Genomic DNA, 18,867 nt, shown 5'->3' with positions numbered 1-18,867 from the left:
TTTAACAACAAAAATACAGCAGCTCCACCACGTTTTACATGTTGTGCATTGCATTTCAAATGAAAGTCCAAAAAATAACTCCAGTGTCAATTTTTGGTATTTTTGATACTCACTATAGGAGGCTGGTTTACTCCAGAAACATGCAAACTGTTTATGTATATGTTGAGGAGCTGCTTTATCAAAATGAGTTTGTCTTGTCGTGTCTTATCAGCCTGTGATGTGCAGATGTAGAATGAACTTCGTGACACTGGCCAGCTTGAATAGTAATTTGATTTATTACAATCAAACAGCATCAGCATCAGTAACAAGCATCACGACTGCTTGGAGGACGACCGGGCCAGATGAAGTCGCCTCTCTTCTGTCTCCACGTTCTGGCTTAAATACTATGAAGGTGCACTCAAATTAGAATGAGGGTGTCCTTCAAACATACATATATATGGACTCTTCAACAAAAGTTTCAAGTTAGCTGCTATTTGACTCCATTTATGAACGCCTTGTTCTAAGTATTGACAAAGACGTCAGCTGTCAATCATATATTTGCCTAGGTCAAAGGTGATCTTTTTTAGGCCCTTCCTAGAGACTTCTGGAGCCTACTATTGTAACTCATTCTTGTGGGCCCCTGGACTTATTTTAAACAACACAGACTAGCAACATATACTTAATCTTATGTGGTTGAATATCAGATACTTCAGTCTTTCCCAAGAATTAGGGTTACCATATGTTTCTTTTATGTTTCCAATCCATTTCTCTTTTGCTGTGGCTCAGCATTTAAATAATCTTTATCAGACTTGATGGTTTAGTCACAGACTTTCCCAAAAAGTGTTATACTTTTCTTTCACAAATGTGTGGAATGAAAATGCATTAAAATGTACAAACAAGTGAAATTTATCTTGCCCGGCTCAGCACCCCTAAACATCCTATCCTAGAATCGCCCCTGGTTGTATTTGTCATTAATTGTGAATGTTAAAAGAAGGTTCAGTCAGTTTCGATAAAGATATGAATTGAACCATAGAAAAAGGAAAAAAAAAAAAGTTAAAATCAGAGAAAGATCAAGATGATATTAAAGTTACTACACTTTATATGAATCTATTCTCTTAGCAAAGATAAAGCTTTATGGGGAAAAACGCAATGTTCTCTTTTAGAAAACATTTGTAAACAAAATGAATGTCTTGGAGTTTAAATAGAGAAGAAATTATGATAAACAAACAGCTTTAATTAGTTTGAATAACGTAGGAAATAGTGGAAAAGCTAATATTTAAGGAGTTAAGTGAGCTTTTTTAGCTCAGTTGATTTTTTTGGGACCAGTTCGTTCAGTACTAACGCCTACCCGTTTCCATGGGAACTGTATTCTGGTGACGTCAACGCGTAACGGCGTAGTGAAGTGACGTTTAGAGCATCCAGGAAGAGAGTTGCAGAAACGTTAGAACAACGTGAGAGTATTTTCCACAGCTTTTAGCCACATTTGATCAGCCGTGGTCATTAAAAGGCTTCAACACAACAAGGGAAACTTCAGTTAAGGTAGGCAGAAACAAACTACACGCCGCGCATGCGTCTAAATGTTAGCTTACTGCTCCAAATGAGTGAGTTTTCACCTATTTCAATGATACACAGCATGGCCAAGAACTGTAAGTTAAGCAAAGTTTATAGGAAAGTTTCATCTTGATCCAAAAGTTAAATTATAGTAAAAGTTACCTACAGGGTAAAGTTACAAGTTTCCAATCTTCCCTGCTCTGCTCTTATATGATTTTGAATGTTATATGTACCTTCTGTTGCTACATGCTCCCCTAAGCTTATGCACAGTTCTAATTTCTTCGTTTTAAATTCAGTCATGGCCCTGAATAAGTCCATGCATCCCCGGAACCGGTACAAAGACAAACCACCTGATTTCGGTTACCTGGCTTCCAAATATCCAGACTTCCAGCAGCACGTGCACACCAGCCTCGCGGGAAGACCTGTGTGAGTATCTGAGACTTTAAAGTTTTTAGAGAAAGGGAAGGAACCTTTTCTTGGTTGCAGTGAATCATGTTTTTATTTTTCGGTGTATCATATGTCCAAATTACAAGGGATTCAGAAGTGTATTCTGTATAATGAAAGAAACATGAATGTTTTAGCATGCTCTTGTGCAGAATCATGTCCTGAGAGAAATGCATGAGGTTGGTAAGATAAGATAAGATAAGAGATTCCTTTGCTCATCCCACAACGGGGAATTTCAAGTGTTACAGTAACAGAGTAGACAAAGTGCAAAAGAAATATATAAAGCAAACAAGAGCCTATAAAGTAACAATTATTAAAAAGTTATTAGCAATTAAAATTAAAGAGGTAAAACATAAGCATATCTTAAAATCACACACACACACAAACACACAAACATATATATATATATATTATTGGTTATAGAGTCTGACCACTGCAGGAAGAAAAGACCTGCTGTATCTCTCCCTGAGACACCGCAGGTGAAGAAGTCTGTCACTGAACAAGCTACTTAGTGTTGTTATGGTCTCCTGGAGGGGGTGTGGCGTGTTGTCCATCAGAGAAGATAGCTTTGCTATCATTCCCCTGTCAGCCACCACCTCCACAGGGTCCAGTGGGCAGCCCAGGACAGAGCTGGCCTTCTTCACCAGTCTGTTCAGCTTCTTCCTGTCAGCAGCAGAGATGCTACTTCCCCAGCAGACCACTCCAAAGAAGATGGCTGATGCCACCACAGAGTAAAAGAAGGACTTCAGAAGAGCCCCCTCCACACCAAAATACCTGAGTCTCCTGAGCAGAAAGAGTCTGCTTTGTCCCTTCTTGTACAGCACATTTGAGTTGTCTGACCAGTCCAGTTTATTGTTCAGGTGAACACCCAGGTACTTGTAAGATTTCACAATCTCAATGTCTGTTCCCTGGATGTTCACTGGTGTGGGAGGAGTGGACTTGCGTCTTCTGAAATCCACCACCAGCTCTTTGGTCTTTCCTGCGTTGAGCTGGAGGTTAGGGTTAGGGTTAGGGTTAGGGTTAGGGTTATGTGAAGGTATTTGACTGTGCTGCACAAAGCTCTGACCTCAACCCAATTCAACATCTCTAGTTCAACTGAACCCCAGATGTCTAAGTTCAACTGAATATCAAATTCATAATGCACTGATCTGACACTTAAAATCAGACTAATGCACATACTGAGGGTTTCAGTCATTTCATCATCAACCAGCTATTATAACCCATTATTACAGTTGGTCTGTTTTGTATTGTCCATGTTATTGAATAGTTTAGCTTTTCCTCATCAGACCAACTCACTCAGTCTAGGCAGAAAGCCATCACTGGTTTCATGCACTGACTCATACAGATTTTACATTGGTGAAAAAGACACTTGCATCATTGGATCCCTGATAATTATGACTTTGGAACTCAAGAAACACGAATGTGCTTGATAAGAAGGGAAATATGTTTTGTAGTCTTCCAGCTCATTAGAACGCCTACACATCAACGATATTCACACAGTCACGGCTCCCCCATATGGGCTCCATCACTCAATGTCATCAAATCCAAAGATAATGGATGTAGAGATATTTCATTAGGTTTATTTTGGTCTGCATCAACAACCAACACTTCCCTCCACAACATAGGAGCCAAAACAAAACAATCACTGAGGGATTCATCAAGAAAATATATACAGAGTCTAGCATAAACATACACGCATATCGATATGTACATGCAAACGTACACATACACATGCATGCATACATACACATGTACATTCATGCATACATATAAACATGCATACACATCCACATATATTTTAGCCAATTACATGCTGACCAAAAAAGGTGTAGACTGAAACCAAGGCTTATCCTGCCTACCCTTTAACATAACTTATACTGTATCGGCAACATTGTGAAAGTAATTGTGTTTATTACAAAGCAATCTTCAAACGTTTCAGAAACAAACTTAAAAACAAAAAACAAAAAAACATTTCAATCTCAACAAGCAGCAGCTCAGAAATCTTAGAGAAGTCTAATTTAAATTAAAGTTTATACTTCATGCATATATTTATTTAGGTTTGTTTTTAAGCATTTTTTTAAATACACAAAGGGAGTTACATATTTTTAATTCCTCATCACAACTCTTGCAAAAGTGTACCCCTCTAACCGATACACACCTCTGATATCACATCACCACACAATATTTTCAACTTGTCACTAACAAATTTGTGATTTCTTTTTGGACTAGTTTTATGAGCCCATGCATTTTTCACAAATAGAAATATCCGTTTCATCTCCCCCATCCTTCTATTTTCAACATGAAAGCTACATTAGTATTATCTCTTCCTGATAGCTGCATATTATTGTACATATTTCTAAATGGAAATATACAAGAATGACATATCGTGTAAACTATATTGAAGTAATGAACACAAAAGTTTACTGAAGTCAAATTCCTTGTGTGTTCAAGCATACTTGGCGAATAAAGCTGATTCTGATTCTGATTCTTAAAAAGAGCATCAAAGTCTAGCCCCAAGGACCCCATTCAGCACCACTCAGGCCCCAGCTGACTCAGTCAGATCCTTGCTGCTCATTCAGCTTCTGGCAACAGCAGGATGATGACGAAACCTGGACAAATGATTAATGGACTCAACATCAGAAGATTTCTTTTTTTTTTTTTTTCACTTCACCCTCTTTTTGCTGCTACAGTTAATGATACTTCAAAACTACACAGGAGTGCCAGTTTTAAAAGAACTCCCAATTTTAAGAATGGTTGAGTGTGTCAATCAAAAAGTGGCTTCCTGTGTTTCACTCAAACTGCCCGGCTACTAATTATAGTACTGGAACATTGCTTGTGCATGTGTGTGTGTGTGAGTGGGATGCTGCAGAGAAGTCATGGTGTGAATAAGTGCACGGCAGGCAGAGGAACAAAGAAGGAATATGTCTGGTGGGATTAGCGGATGCTGACGTTGAGCAGTGCTAGCTCATGATTGCTTTTTCCCCCCCCTCTCCATTTCTGTTAAAGCACTGCTGTAAGGAGCTGAGGTTTGGCTATAGAATATTTCCATCAGATACTCTGTGTTTCCCAGTTTGCATTAACACTAGCTCTAACAAAAAATATGACCCTTCAGGTAAATCTAGGGGTGTGTTTGCATTCCTGCACATTCAGAGAATGAGGATTGATTGGTAGAATCCTGGACGGACGAAGAAAGTTCAGATATTGGTATCAAATCATGGTACTTTATTGGCTCTGGTAATGGAAAAAATGTAAGAAAGCTTTGCCAATTTAGTTAAATAGGTGTTAAAAAATAATTTAAAAATATTTTTTTATGAAGTTGTGTCTAGTCTTGGGCAAAACATGTCTGCCTGTCATTCCTTTTTTATTGAGATGTTATTGTTCTTTATTGATAAAAAAAATCAGTCAAACAAAGCTAAACCCTGATGCATGTACAAGCTGACAATCATCTTCAAACTTGTATTTGTGGTCTGCTCTTCATCTGTCAGGACAGAGCCGCTCTCCTCCCTCTTTGTTTGGGGGGTTTTCTGAAACAGGTAGTCTGCCCAGTCTGCTCAGTGAGGGGATCTCTTGTAATTGTGTCTGTTTTATGCAGATAAATGCAGACATCTGTGTGTGATGTGTTGGTGAACATATTGGTGTGGGTTGAGTCTCTGCGGCTTTGAGCTGACCAGTCAATCATGTGATTGCGGGTGTAGCATGCATGTGGGGAAAGCTGTGAAATTCCACTTGATGTCTTCCTGTGACAGGTGATAATTATCAGCCTGTTGTGTCTCTGTGTCTGTCCGTCAGATAGACAGACAACAAACAAAAGGCTAGTCATCTTAGGGCTGAAAGTTTAATGTGGAAACGTTGTTAAGACAGTTAAAGAATTAGTCAATTCACAAGCATTTAAACAACAAAATCACAAGAAGCTAAATGTGGTATTGGTTGTTTGGAGTAAAGATGTCAAGAGTATAGTCTATAGTCTATGCACAGATGTTGGTATGAATTAATGTCATCCTGTTTAATACTACTGTCCTGAGCTATTACCATAGACTGTATAAAATATGGACGTAGGATCCATGATATCACCCATCTGTTTCTGAAGCGCTGTTTGAGGCCAATCATCGGTGGCAGCCATATTGCTGCTGTCATGTGATTGTGAAGTAAAGAAGCAGAGTTTTAGCCTCCTAGCACCAACAGCTACAGTGTTCCTGCAGTCAGCTGTGCCTCTCATTGGAAGACTCGTAATCTAAGTATCTCAGAAACTGCCGCGTTAGAAGAAAATTCACCCCCCGTACAGTGTGTGCCGATCGAGAAATGAGCTATCCAGACTACAGTCGTCTTTTATACCAGGCTGTAAACATGTTTATTTCTGCTGTAAAGATTGCCTTTTTCCCATTCATGTGTGTGTGACTTCCGGTACTGCCGGAGCCAGCCTCAAGCGGATCCTCGATGAACTGCAGTTTTTAGCACTTCCGCATTGGACTCATATTTTTAGACCGGAGTTATAGAGTAGATATTTGGCAGCTGTAATGTTTTCAGTTTAGTGAAGTTTTGTAGTAGAAAATAGTAAATACGAAAAAAGTTAAGCTAGCTGGATTGAAAAGTTTGCAAGACAGTCAAAAGTGCATGTTTTCACTATATTTAGGGTCTGGCCTAAGCGGCAACCTCCGGTCTAAAAATATGAGTCCAATGTGGAAGTGCTAAAAACTGCAGTTCATCGAGGATCCGCTTTAGGCTGGCTCTGGAAGTACCGGAAACCACATACACACCAATTAAAAAAAAAAGATCTTTACAGCAGAAATAAACATGTTTACAGCCTGGTACAAAAGACAAGTATTGTCTGGATAGCTCATTTCTCGATTGGCACACACTGTACGGGGGGTGAATTTTATTCTAACGCGGCAATTTCGAAGATATTTAGGTTATAAGTCTTCCAATGAGAGACACAGCTGACTTGATTGACAGGCGGGAACACTGTAGCTGTTGGCTAGGAGGCTCAAAGCCCGCCTCTTCACGTCACAATCACTTGACAGCAGCAATATGGCTCCCGCCGACGATTGGCCTCAAACAGCGCTTCAGAAACAGATGGGTGACGTCACGGATACTGCATCCATATTTTATACAGTGTATGGTCTGGCCTTTACCTGCTCTCCGTGCTCTCTGCACTCAGGCTTAACTCAATAAACCATCTGTCTTGGATTGAAGAGCTAAAAGCTTTAATTCTTACTCTCAACACCTGGTATTTACTGGGATATTTTAAGCATTACTAATTAAATGTGTGTGAAAATGTTGGCCTCTCAAGCTGACTGCAAGTTTTTTTTTTTTGTGATTATTTTCTTGACCAAACTTTTCTAGCATTGGGTCATCTCAGCTGTCTATGATATAAAGGTAGACCTGAAAGCCAATCCTCCTTTATCTACACGGCTGTTAATGAGTGAGAGTGGCTGAAAGGACTCGCCTCAGTTTTGCCTTGAGACTTTGATCCATGCTGTGTAACTCCAAAAATATAATGAAGCAAATATTACAAATGGTTTGTTATGGTTCAAGTACTTGGGTATATGTTTTTAGCTCATTTAAACAAGCATTATACAGATTTAGGTTAACTGCTACCATTTGGGTTCACTTTGTGTCCAGTTCACTGCATGATTCCAGCCTTTGTACGAACCTAATGCAAATTTTACACAACATACATTTAGTCTTTTAGCATCAAATGGTCAGGAACTCTTCACACTGACATTTCTCTTGCCTGTTTCTCCATTTCACACTCACTTCTTACACTTTGGACAGAGAACAGTGATCATTGAAGTTCAAACAAAGGCCTCTGTGTGCTTCACTCACATCACAAAATGCTGTATACACAAATGAGGCTTTGACGTAAAAAACAGCATTGATAGTTTGTCATTAAGTTAATAAAGCCTCAAGAGAAATCATTGCCCTAGTGTGGTGGACCTGCTGACATCCCCGTCTGAGAGCCACACAGTTAGTTTCAGCAGCACATTATCCAGGCTGTAGTTAGATAGTGGTTCTTTCTCTGCCTGCTATACGAACGTATGTAAAGGATTTCAACTTCATATGTGGTACCAGCTTTGGTTGGCCGTCTGCAGAAATGTGGCTCCTCTTCCCCATCAGTCTGTCATTCCATCAGTGAAGGGATTAGTGTGTTTTTTGTATTCCCCAATGAATTCATCTACTGGGTTTTTTAAGTATTAAGCAGTGAGTTAGGGATGAGCTTAATCTTGGGGAGACATTCACGCAATCCTCGGGGGAGATATGTCCCCCTTCATTTGGGGCTCGTCTTTGGAGAGGACTGATAGCAGCGGGCAGGGAGTCGAGCTCAGAGGCAGGAGGAGAGGAAATATGGTGGATGTAATTGGAATTGAAGTGAGGACTAAATAAACCCCAAACTAGTCCGGATGTTGGTTTCTTTCAGTTTTCAGGGAAGGAGAAGGAGGGGCTGAGATCAGAAAGATAGAGGGATGGGATTAGCAGCCGTGAGTGGGTATTAAAAATGCAGCAGCCCGCATGGAATTTAATTTGGAAGTCATATTTTTTATGGGCTGACGATCATCTGTTGAGGATTTTCACTTCAGTAATTAATGAAATGTTACATTTTCACACCAGTATATATTATTTAACATGTTCTTGGCAGTAGCTGAGAAATGAATGAATAATTTCGGGCTCTGGCGCCAAGCTTTAAATTGATATTGTGAAGCTATAACAGCCAGCTGCACTTCCCTCACTGGGACACTCAGCAGAGCCATTATCATACAGACCTGTTTTATTATCTGGTTGGAGACCTGCTGCTTTAGTGGGACATTTTTTTTACATTTAAAAGATCTGCTGGGGAGAGGAAATGATGTGCTGTGTGACTTTTCTGTCCTTTCCTTGATATCTTGGTGCAGACCCATCTTCAGACTCCTAACCCTTTGTCTTAAAACCTGGTTCAAATGAAATATAAATAGTTTTGGGCTGGGGGTGGCCACATGTTGTTTTATTGAGCTGATATAAACACATCCCTCACTACAGCTTAAGTGTTTGTTTAATTCCTGGGTGATGTTTTCATTAAAAGTTTTTTTTTCTAGGTTACATTTGAAATTTAGATTACAATTTTTTTCTTAAATATAGACATACCACAATGTGTAGTGAAACTGTCCATCAAAATAATTACTTATATCAAATCATGGTCAGATCCAGAGAGTGGCCGTGGCCCTCCTTGAAATCTTGATTGGCCAAACCCGTGGCCACCCTGAATGTCTTGATGTCTACCTTGATTGGCTTTTATCTTTGTCAGAGGTCAGACTTATGTGGGACTCATGAGTAGTGCTGTGTTTCAACCATAGACTGTATAATTAATGGACATAGTATCCGTGACATCAACCATCTGTTTCTGAAGTGCTGTTTTGAAGCCAATCGTCGCCGGGAGCCATATTGGAAATGCTGAATGCAACCTATCTTCTGTCAAGCTAGTGTGAGGTAAAGATGCGAGCTTTGAGCCTCCATGCCAACAGCTACAGTGTTCCCACCTGTCAGTCAAGTCAGTCATGTCCTTAAATGGGCAAAACTTGTAATCTTAATATCTTCTGAACTAAGGAATTCAACAATTAATCAACTATTGATTAATTGATTAAGAACTTACGCGAACACATTTTTTGTTTCGATTTCATATCACTTGGAACAAACAACATGTGGTCTCATATTTTGTTCAGCTATTAGGGAGGCGTTTTAAGTTTAATTATGAGCCTGCTCCACATGTTGATATTGGGCGTGTTTAACGTTTTGTACGCCTCAATATGATCCATAGCTATTCAATACTGTCAGTTATATACATTTTGTCGTGAAGGAAAATTTTATTCAGGGGAAAAAACACATTTGGCATTGTTCTTGATAATTGATTGTTAACATTTCCAAAGATCGATCACGGAAAATACTTGAAATTTACATCCCTATTCTGAACTGTCAAGCTATAAAGAAATTCATTTAGAGGAATTAGCTATTCATACCTAAGCCGTTTTATGAACTGGGCTGTAAACATGTTTATTATTGTTGCAAAGATCATCTTTTTTGAATTGGTATGTATGTGGTTTCCAGTGTTTCTGCAGCCAGCCTCAAGCGGACGTTCAATGAACTGCAGTTTAAAACACTTCCACATGGGCTTCATATTGTGAGACCAGAGGTTGCCGCTTGGTTTCAACAGACTGCTATCTCTTTGCATTTCAGTGTAGTACATTTTCTTATGATGGTACTTACAATTGAGTCTTTTATACGTTAATGTACTAGATATAATAAGTGGAAATAGAAATGCCTAGTGAGTGCAGACTGTCTTCATGCCGCCCTTGCTAAAGTCAGTGCCTCAGTTTGGCCACCATTCGGCCCCTGCGTGGTTATGGATTCAAAATACTAAGACATAAAGAGTATTGTACAGGGCACAGATTTTTCCTAATACTGAAATTGCATGCCCTTATAGCGGGTGTCCTGGGTTCGATTCCAGTGACCCCTTTCCCGCTTGTCACTTCCCCATTCTCTCTCCCGGTTTCCAGTTCTATCCACTGTCATCTCCTCTCTGATAAAGGTTTAAAAGGCCAAAACTATCACTAAAAAAAAAGAATATGGTACAAAGTTAAAAAAAAAAAAAAGGAAATATTAAAATGTAAATTTTGAATAAAAAACAAAATAAATGTATATCATAATTGAAGTGGTTTGGTAAAGACTCCCTACATGTGTTGTGTAATTTATTTAAAATGTAAGAAAAATAAATTGGAAAAATGTATAATTTGACAACTTTCCAAACAATGTATCCATCAAATCATAATTCCTAACAATCAGAATAATGATACTGGGAAAAACACGGGAAAAACAATTACATCAGCCATTGTTGCTGGCTGTTGTTAGGATTATAAATCAGCCATTGTGTTTTGTAACTACATCAGCATATCTGCAGAATAACAGATTGATATGCAAACTGTCATTGTAGCTTTACATTCATGTTGAAGTTGAAGTGATGCAGTTATTCTACTCTTGTGAGGAGTTAAAAAAGAAAAAAAAGAAAATGCCTGACTCAAGAGGAGCAGGACCAGATCAGCACAAAATATTTCACAGCACTCACACAGTGAAGTAGATGTAGCTTGAAGGTCACCTCTCTGTGGATGCAGATTAAAAGAGCCCATGTGTGAGAGTGTGAGTGAGTAAGTGTGTGTGCTTTCATGCTGATCATGTAGCTTGGAGGTGAGAGCGAGCTGTTTGTCTCAGCAGTTAACTCCCCTCCGGTTCTAATGATGCTGCCTCTCCATCCATCCGAAGAGTTTTGTGCCACGCAGCACTTTCATCTCTTCTTAACCTGCAGAGTCCTCCTCTGTTCCCCCTCTTCACCTGGTGGCTTGTTTAATCTGCATGAATCGCCTGTGAGATCAGTACAGTCATTTTAGCCCCATTCCAACTTTTTTTTCTCACCTAGGTTTGTCCCACACTGTTTCCCATCTTACACGTCGTACTCGTAAGCACGCAGCGATGCACCTACGTGGCAGCAGAGGCGTGAAAACCACGGGCACGCTCACGCTCGGTCTGGCATCAGCCATTGCTCCAGCGTGGCCGGATTTGCGTGCTCTCTTCATCTGTTCAGTAGGTGGGGTTGCCATGGAGATGTTGCATTCGCAGTGCTGCCGATGGGAGTGATTGGTCTGCACTGCTCACACACACACACATGCGCTCATCATAGACTAAAAATAGAGGGCTGGCCTGAGCAGCCTTCCTCTCTGAATATTGATCATTATCTAATGATGCCTCTGAGGAGAAATGAAAGGGGGCAGAATATCTCAGAGGCGAGCAGATGAGAGACACTTTTATTTTGGAAATGAGAGAGTTATGCTGATGTATCACTTCTCCATCATTAGTCTGGTTCTTCCCCAAAGCTCAGGACATTTTCAAAGTGCAGATTTCTTCTTTGGTTCATCTGGTGCAGACGTTGATGTACATCCTCAGAGCAGCCAGGTGTTTCTCAGATAGGTCACACTCTCCTCAGCAGCTGATTAAACTGGACCATTAACCTAATATGTTCATTAGCTGAAGAGACAGTTGGTAAGATCGATGTCCAACTCTACAGGTAAATCACTCCTCATTTGTATCTTTCTCACACCGGCTGCTTGAGGGCTGTGTGTCTCTGTTATCAGTCCTGAATGAAGAGGTCAAACACCTAAGCAAGGAGGCAGGAGGAGTTGTTACTTCACCTGTATTTTGGAGGGATCTTTATTCTCTTATTATGCCGGCGAAGCAGTAAATTTGATGAAAAACAAGGTTAAAAAAATCAAGGAAGGATGTGCAGCAAAGCTTCTCCGGGGGTTGAGATTAGAACATAGGACATTGCTGCACCAGGCCTCCTCACCTACCTCTTTTAGTTGCTTTCATATCTGTATTTCAACTCAATGGCTCATATCTAAAGAGGAGAAATAATACAGAGCCTATAAAGGAGACACAAACGCAATGCACCAAACCCTCTTTAGTTTTTGGTTGTTGAGGGAAACATCGTTACATTCATGTCCTGACAACATGGAATGCCATCAGTCAATCTTTAGGCCTGCCTCACCTTCAACACAGACTTTGCATAAATATGGACAATGTGCATCCATTTCCTTGGAGTACTGACACAATTTCAGCTGCCGTGTTGGGCTAGTAACGTATTTAGGAAACAAGGCGTGCACAGAAGCATCTGACTGGTGGAGCCATGGGGTTAATGTCACATCCCTTCCTCTTAATAAAAACATTTATCTCCCCAATCAGAAAAATCTTGTCTGTTTGAATTACATCGGACCTCCACCAGAACTGTGTCCGGTCTGTCTCCGATCCACTGTGGTCCAGCTCCAAAATAGAAATCTTACGTATCAGATGTGGAGGGCTCTGGCCTGCCGGATCTGAAACAGAGCCAGAACACAACGGAACAGAGCGAGTTGGAGGAAACACATTGAGTAGAATTGAAACCTATCAATTCCGGTGCCATGATGGAGTGGAGATAGACCAGACACAGATCTGGTGGTATTTAGCCGTTAATGTTGTTACATCTTCTCTCTTCGTTCTTCCTCTTCTCTGCTTATTTGGTAAAGAATGCTGCAGGAGCCTTATTTGTCAACAGAGCTCTCAATCATGATGTCACATCCCCTCTTTTAACATGAAATAGCTCATTCAAAGTAAACTTCTCTGAAAAAAGAATACTTGCATACAAGGCAAGACAAAATTAACAAACTGTCATGACTGTGTGTGGCATGTATTTTAATCTTCTTCTTCTTCATCCCTTGTTCCATCAATTATAATGGAGGAGGCCGGCCTTATGACATATAATCCCTGTGTTAATCATATAACACTAGGGGAGCTTTAAATGTTTTGGCTTCACTTTTGGGAAGCGAATATGCTGTCCATCATCTTATACAGTCTATGCCTCAAGACCTCTGCCACCCCACACCCACACTTCACACTCAAATCAAAACCAGACTTTTTACTCAGGGCTGAAACTGACCTGCCCCAGTATCTTGGGATAAAAGCCACATTTTGCCCACAGTGATTGGGGAACAATGTGTTCCTGTATCAGCAATTCAGTTAATGTTTGAGCATACAAATCATCAAATTATAAAATAAATGGTTCAATAAAAGCATCTACAACAGTTTGTGATACAGGACCCTTCTATTAAATCAGAGGGACTAGAGATGAAGTAGAAATGCACAAGCTAACCCAGATAGCAGATGGATAGATCCATGAAAATGCTAAATTGACCTCTTATATGTGCCTGCACACATTCCAAGAAGATTGTTTTGTTAAGTGAGCGCAGAATTCAGTTGCATCTCCATCTGTACCAGCAGAAGATGTTTTAATGTTTTGTATCTCCAGTGGTATATACTCGCACCAAACCAGCAAGGTGCCAGACGCTGCCATCACCAGGATGTGTCTAATTACATCTGCCAAGGTGTGAAAACGCTCAGCAAAGCTTTAATTATACCTATCTCGCCCACTCGTTTTGTCTGCCACACTCGTTCCTGCCTGTGTGACAGCTGAAATCATTAAACATGTCGAGAAGGAGAAGATGAGAAAGACAAACATGTGGGACCGAGAATCGGGAGTGAAATGTGCGAGGTCTGTGCAGTGTTGTAAATTTGAATTTCATTGTCATTAGCAGGGGATTGTTTGGATTTATGGGCTGCTTATCTCCCTATTGTCCCGTGTGAGTGTGCACACGTGTATGTGTGTGTCCGTGTAATTTGAATTAATGGGGTTCAGTGCGGAAAGTTGCAGAGGGTTAATGAAGAGCTGCATTAAGAGAGTTTGGTAAATTGCTGCCATGGTGCCTCGTTGGTAAAAGTGAGAGGATCAGCAGGTTAGTAAATTGAAATTCAAGAGAATTCAGGTTTCATACGAGCATGCTTTTGTTGCTTTTAAACTCGGATGATAAAAAAAATATTGCTTTAACCATATCCATTTCTGAGATATGGAAAATGAAAACATAGGCAGCTTTTACATTTTTTTTTATTTAATGCCTTGAGAAGTGGACTTTTTTTTTTTAAAGCCCTTTTTATTCATCAAAGATAGCAAAAGTTAAGTATTGTAAAATTGAAAAGGGATTACAACTTAACAGCCTAAAATTTCCAACATAACATTTAAATAATTAAGTGTCTGATAAAGAGGAAAGGATTAAAGGTTCTGACCACACAATCTCCACTAGCCTCCAACAGTGGGATGTTTCACAAACTCAATGCTACAGACAATATATAGTCTGTTCTTTACAAACACACACACTGAAACTTAACCTATAAGTTCATCTCCTGATAAAGCTGTTCCATAAACTTGCTATTTTTCTTTCATAGCAATATTTTTTTGGTTTGTTTGTTTGCCTTTGGGTAGAAGCTGAGAACAAATCTATGATAAGACCATATAAGGATCATTATTGCATTATTGTTGCCATGAACTCATTCAGCCTGTTTGTCTCTATTGTAGTGTGAATTTCAAAGAGCCAGAAGCAGTGCGAGCGCTGACCTGCACCCTGCTGAAGGAGGACTTTGGTCTGACCATCCAGATCCCTCTGGAGCGCCTCATTCCCACTGTTCCCCTCCGCCTCAACTACATCCACTGGGTGGAGGACCTCATTGATGGCCAGAAGCAGCTACGCAGGGGCATCGACATAGGTAACAGCATTAATACATCTGGAGTTTACACAAACTGCTGTGCCTCAGAGATGTAATTTTCGTGTATCTCTCCTGCAAATGACTCCTTAATGTCCTTCAATTTTAGCTTTAACAAAATTGTATATGTTGTTATATAAACAGGTATTAGGGTTTTTCCATTTCACATCAGTTTTCAAAGATTCACAGCACAGCAAAAAAATCCAAACCAGCAGCTCTGATCTAAAGGCTGCATCTCTAATCTGGATGGAGAGAGGGTTTGTTTTTTGAGGATCATGATCTTAGGCATCAACTGAATTTAAATGAGCACACATGTAAATAAGAATGAGGTACAAAAAAGAGGAAAAGAGCTGTGGATGAAGTTAAAATTATGTTTAAAAGAAGAAAAAAGATCTTGAGAGTATGAGTGGTTGTCCCTCAGTTCGAGGTTGAGGCTCTTTGCTCCTCTTTATTCTCGCTGGGGTTGCCAGTGGCTCAGAGCAGTAAACAAAATGTCAGGTGGTGCTTCCAGCTGGTGCAGATGAGCCCAGTCATTTCCAGTGTTCCTAGCACTTAGCACCCAGATCCCAGTCCACATGTCACAGCGTGTTTGTGCTTCTTGCCTGTCAGAGAAAAAGCTGTGTGCCTTTGTTTCTGTGACTGTTCCTCAGATATGTGTGTGTGTGTGTGTGTTTGTGCGTGTGCGTGTGTGTGTGTGTGTGTTTGTGCGTGTGCGTGTGCGAGTCCGAGTCCTCTGTAGGTTCTTGGGTCACTGATTGGTGACCCTGTGTCTCTCTCAACAGACTGAAGCTGTCTGATCCTTGATGGATCACCTCTGGGTGTTTCCTGTACTAAGGAGTGCCACCTTTGTCCGATTCTGGACTGAATCATGCAGCCTATCATCTGTGAATAATTAGAAAAATCCTGCAGAAACGGGCTTTGATTGTCCATTATGGCCACTGAGTTAAAGATAATTCTTCAGAAACAAACCACATCATGTTCTGGGACAATCTTCCTTTCAAACAATCATTTACTGACGTACATCTGTGGCTCAGGAGACACAGCGGGTTGTCCATTAATCAAGTGTGGTTGAAAAGCACTCCTGAAGTGCAGTCAATTTTCCATTTCCATACTGTTCAATAAAAGTCAAAAACATTTATCATCTTAGTTAACACCTACATCCCCATGTGTGTTGTTTGTGACTGTGTTTCATCAGGCACGGGTGCGTCCTGTATCTACCCCTTGCTGGGAGCAACAATGAACGGCTGGTACTTCCTCGCCACAGAAGTGGACGACATCTGTTTTGACTATGCGACAAAAAACGTGGAGCAGAACAACCTGTCTGATCTGATTAGAGGTAAGTGTGTTGCAACCAAGCTGGTCAGACATCCCTAGTTAAAATGAAACATTTTGGTTTTATCATGCATTTCACAATCAAGTTTAAGCATTTTATCAAGAAAATAGTCGATGGATTACTGATTGATTAATCCTAGTTGTTATTTGCAGCACTAGACTGTACCAGAATGTCTATTAAAACATAGCTGTAATATGGAATTGAAATTAAGCTTTCAGGTGATTAAAGGTTGCATCAGTTGTTACGTCTCATTTCATACCATATCCTGAGGGAGTGGTTTGTAGACTTGGGCTAACCTTCAGAAACTAGCCTTTTTTATTATATTATAAGTCTGCAACAACGCCGTAACACCAGCTACGTCGTCACCAGGCTACTGTACCTTCATTTTGATCCTATAAAGGCCCTAATAGGAGTGACCCAATGTGCGATTTCACATTACATTTGGGTCGTTGTGGAAGCACAAATGGTAAACACGCAGTGGGAGCTTCACACGCACAATGAGACATGGACACAGACAGCACTGATCCGTTGACTGACAGTGATCCCATCTTGCCTCTGCTAATACCTCCAATGCTAGCATAGTGGTTTGACCACCATCATGCCTCTGAGTTGTTTGTATTGAAGGTGACAAGTTACATGGAGTAAATGCCACGCCTTTAAATAGCTTTATGAAAAGGGGTACCGTCAAGATTTTAACACATAACGTCCAAGGCTCCCTCCAGATTAGCTGTTTTTGAGGTGTCAACACACATGTTTCTTCTGTTAAATATATGTCTCTACATGAGCCTTCTTGCTGTCGCTGTGATTTAAAAATCCATCCTAAGAATTACTTTAAAAATCCCTGATGCTTCAGCTCAGTAGGAGCTAAACCTAGGTCCTGGTGTCCACTGAGCACGCCATAAACTGGTGGAAACCCTGCTGTGTTCGGTCAACAGAGCTTTAAAGTCACAGTCTCTCAACATAGTTCTGTTGTATTTGTTTCGTTAAGTTTCTGTCATGACCGTTCAATAATATCTGCAACAGTCATGATAAACTTCCACTTCTGACTCACATCCCTGCCTCATCTCTGTCCTAGTTGTCAAAGTCCCTCAGAAGACGTTACTGATGGATGCCTTGAAAGAAGAGACAGAAATAGTTTACGACTTCTGCATGTGCAACCCTCCTTTTTTTGCCAACCAGCTGGAAGCAAAGGTAACAGTTTCCTGACTTACAACATTATACTATGTCCTGATCCAATACAAATGAAAGTCTTCTTGGTTATAAAGTTTGGTTTTGAGCGTGAACAGAACTTGTTGACTGGTCAGAGTGAACCTGTCACGAAACACTATTTGTTTACACGATAGTAACAGATCTGCTAATAGGATTTAATCTTAATCTCTGTTTGTCTCGTTGCTTCTCTCCAGGGGGTTAACTCCAGGAACTCACGACGACCTCCTCCTAGCTCAGTGAACACAGGCGGGGTCACGGAGATCATGGCCGAGGGTGGTGAACTGGAGTTTGTCAAGAGGATCATACATGATAGTCTGCAGCTCAAGAAACGCTTGCGGTGAGGAAAAGACTTTGACCTTCAAACTGAAATATGTGTAAAACCAAATTCAAACCAGATTTATCACATCAAATCACAGTAAGAATATCTATCAAGCCCAGGGTTCAGAATTAGCAGGTGGGTGAAAAAGAGTGCTGCCGTTTTCAGAGGCTTTGAGAGGTTTAAATAGCTGCTGAGAGCTCCGGTGAGGGGCAGACACCACGAGGGGGAACGTGCAGATGGGTCGCTGCACTTTGATGGAGCTGTCACCCAGAGTTGGTTTAATGATTTTGGCAAACACTCAGCTAGTACTGTATTGGGGAGCCCACAGGGACCAGCTGTGTTTGGGTGTGTGTTGAAGGGTGGGGGTGTCTCCAGTGGCCGCCACTTTTACCCTCCCCAGTTAACGGGGCAGTCAGTGGAGCAGCAGAGTGGGACAGATAAAGGGAGCTGCAGAGTGCTGCTATTAAAACTGATTAGACATGCCACACCTGCTCTGCCCCCTCCTGCTGACAGAGGACAGTGTGTATGTGTGAGTTTGTGTGTTTGCATAGTACGTCAGAGGAAAGACGAGTAGCCCTGAGAGGGATCTGATCTCGACACCTGCCTGCTCTTGCGTGGTTCTGTGTTACACTTGTGAGGCAAAGTCGAGCAGAGTCTTATTAAACAGGTTTGAGGCTCAGGCCAACCAACCGGAGCTAGCTGTCACTCCCAGAAGCATGCAGGGCCACCAGAGCCACCAGGTGTCCATGGAAACACTGCCAGCTTCACCGATTGGTGCTTTGAGATGCCCCACACCACCCTGCCGTGCTCCTCTTTCCCCATTTTTCCACTGCAGTGTAATTACTGTCAAAAAGGGGCGAGCCACCTTAGCTTCCAGGATAAAACACATCCA

General features: G+C 40.9%; 1 protein-coding gene across 3 annotated transcripts in view; it reads left to right on the top strand.

The window, feature by feature from the left end:
- Window positions 1-1,358: 1,358 nt before the first annotated feature.
- The window catches only part of mettl16 (methyltransferase like 16), a 28,988-nt gene continuing 11,479 nt past the window's right edge, over window positions 1,359-18,867 (top strand). Inside the window, exons 1-6 of one of the 3 annotated variants that reach the window (XM_034701212.1) lie at window positions 1,359-1,518; window positions 1,827-1,956; window positions 14,930-15,117; window positions 16,310-16,450; window positions 17,523-17,638; window positions 17,851-17,993. In XM_034701212.1, the coding sequence (XP_034557103.1) occupies window positions 1,829-1,956; window positions 14,930-15,117; window positions 16,310-16,450; window positions 17,523-17,638; window positions 17,851-17,993 (716 nt within the window). In that variant the 5' untranslated portion in view covers window positions 1,359-1,518; window positions 1,827-1,828. The other 2 variants (XM_034701210.1, XM_034701213.1) reach the window with 2 other exon arrangements.

Source organism: Notolabrus celidotus, chromosome 14 (assembly GCF_009762535.1).
Source record: "Notolabrus celidotus isolate fNotCel1 chromosome 14, fNotCel1.pri, whole genome shotgun sequence".
Classification (NCBI taxonomy): Eukaryota; Metazoa; Chordata; class Actinopteri; order Labriformes; family Labridae; genus Notolabrus; species Notolabrus celidotus.
This window is presented reverse-complemented; position numbering and strand designations above follow the sequence as displayed.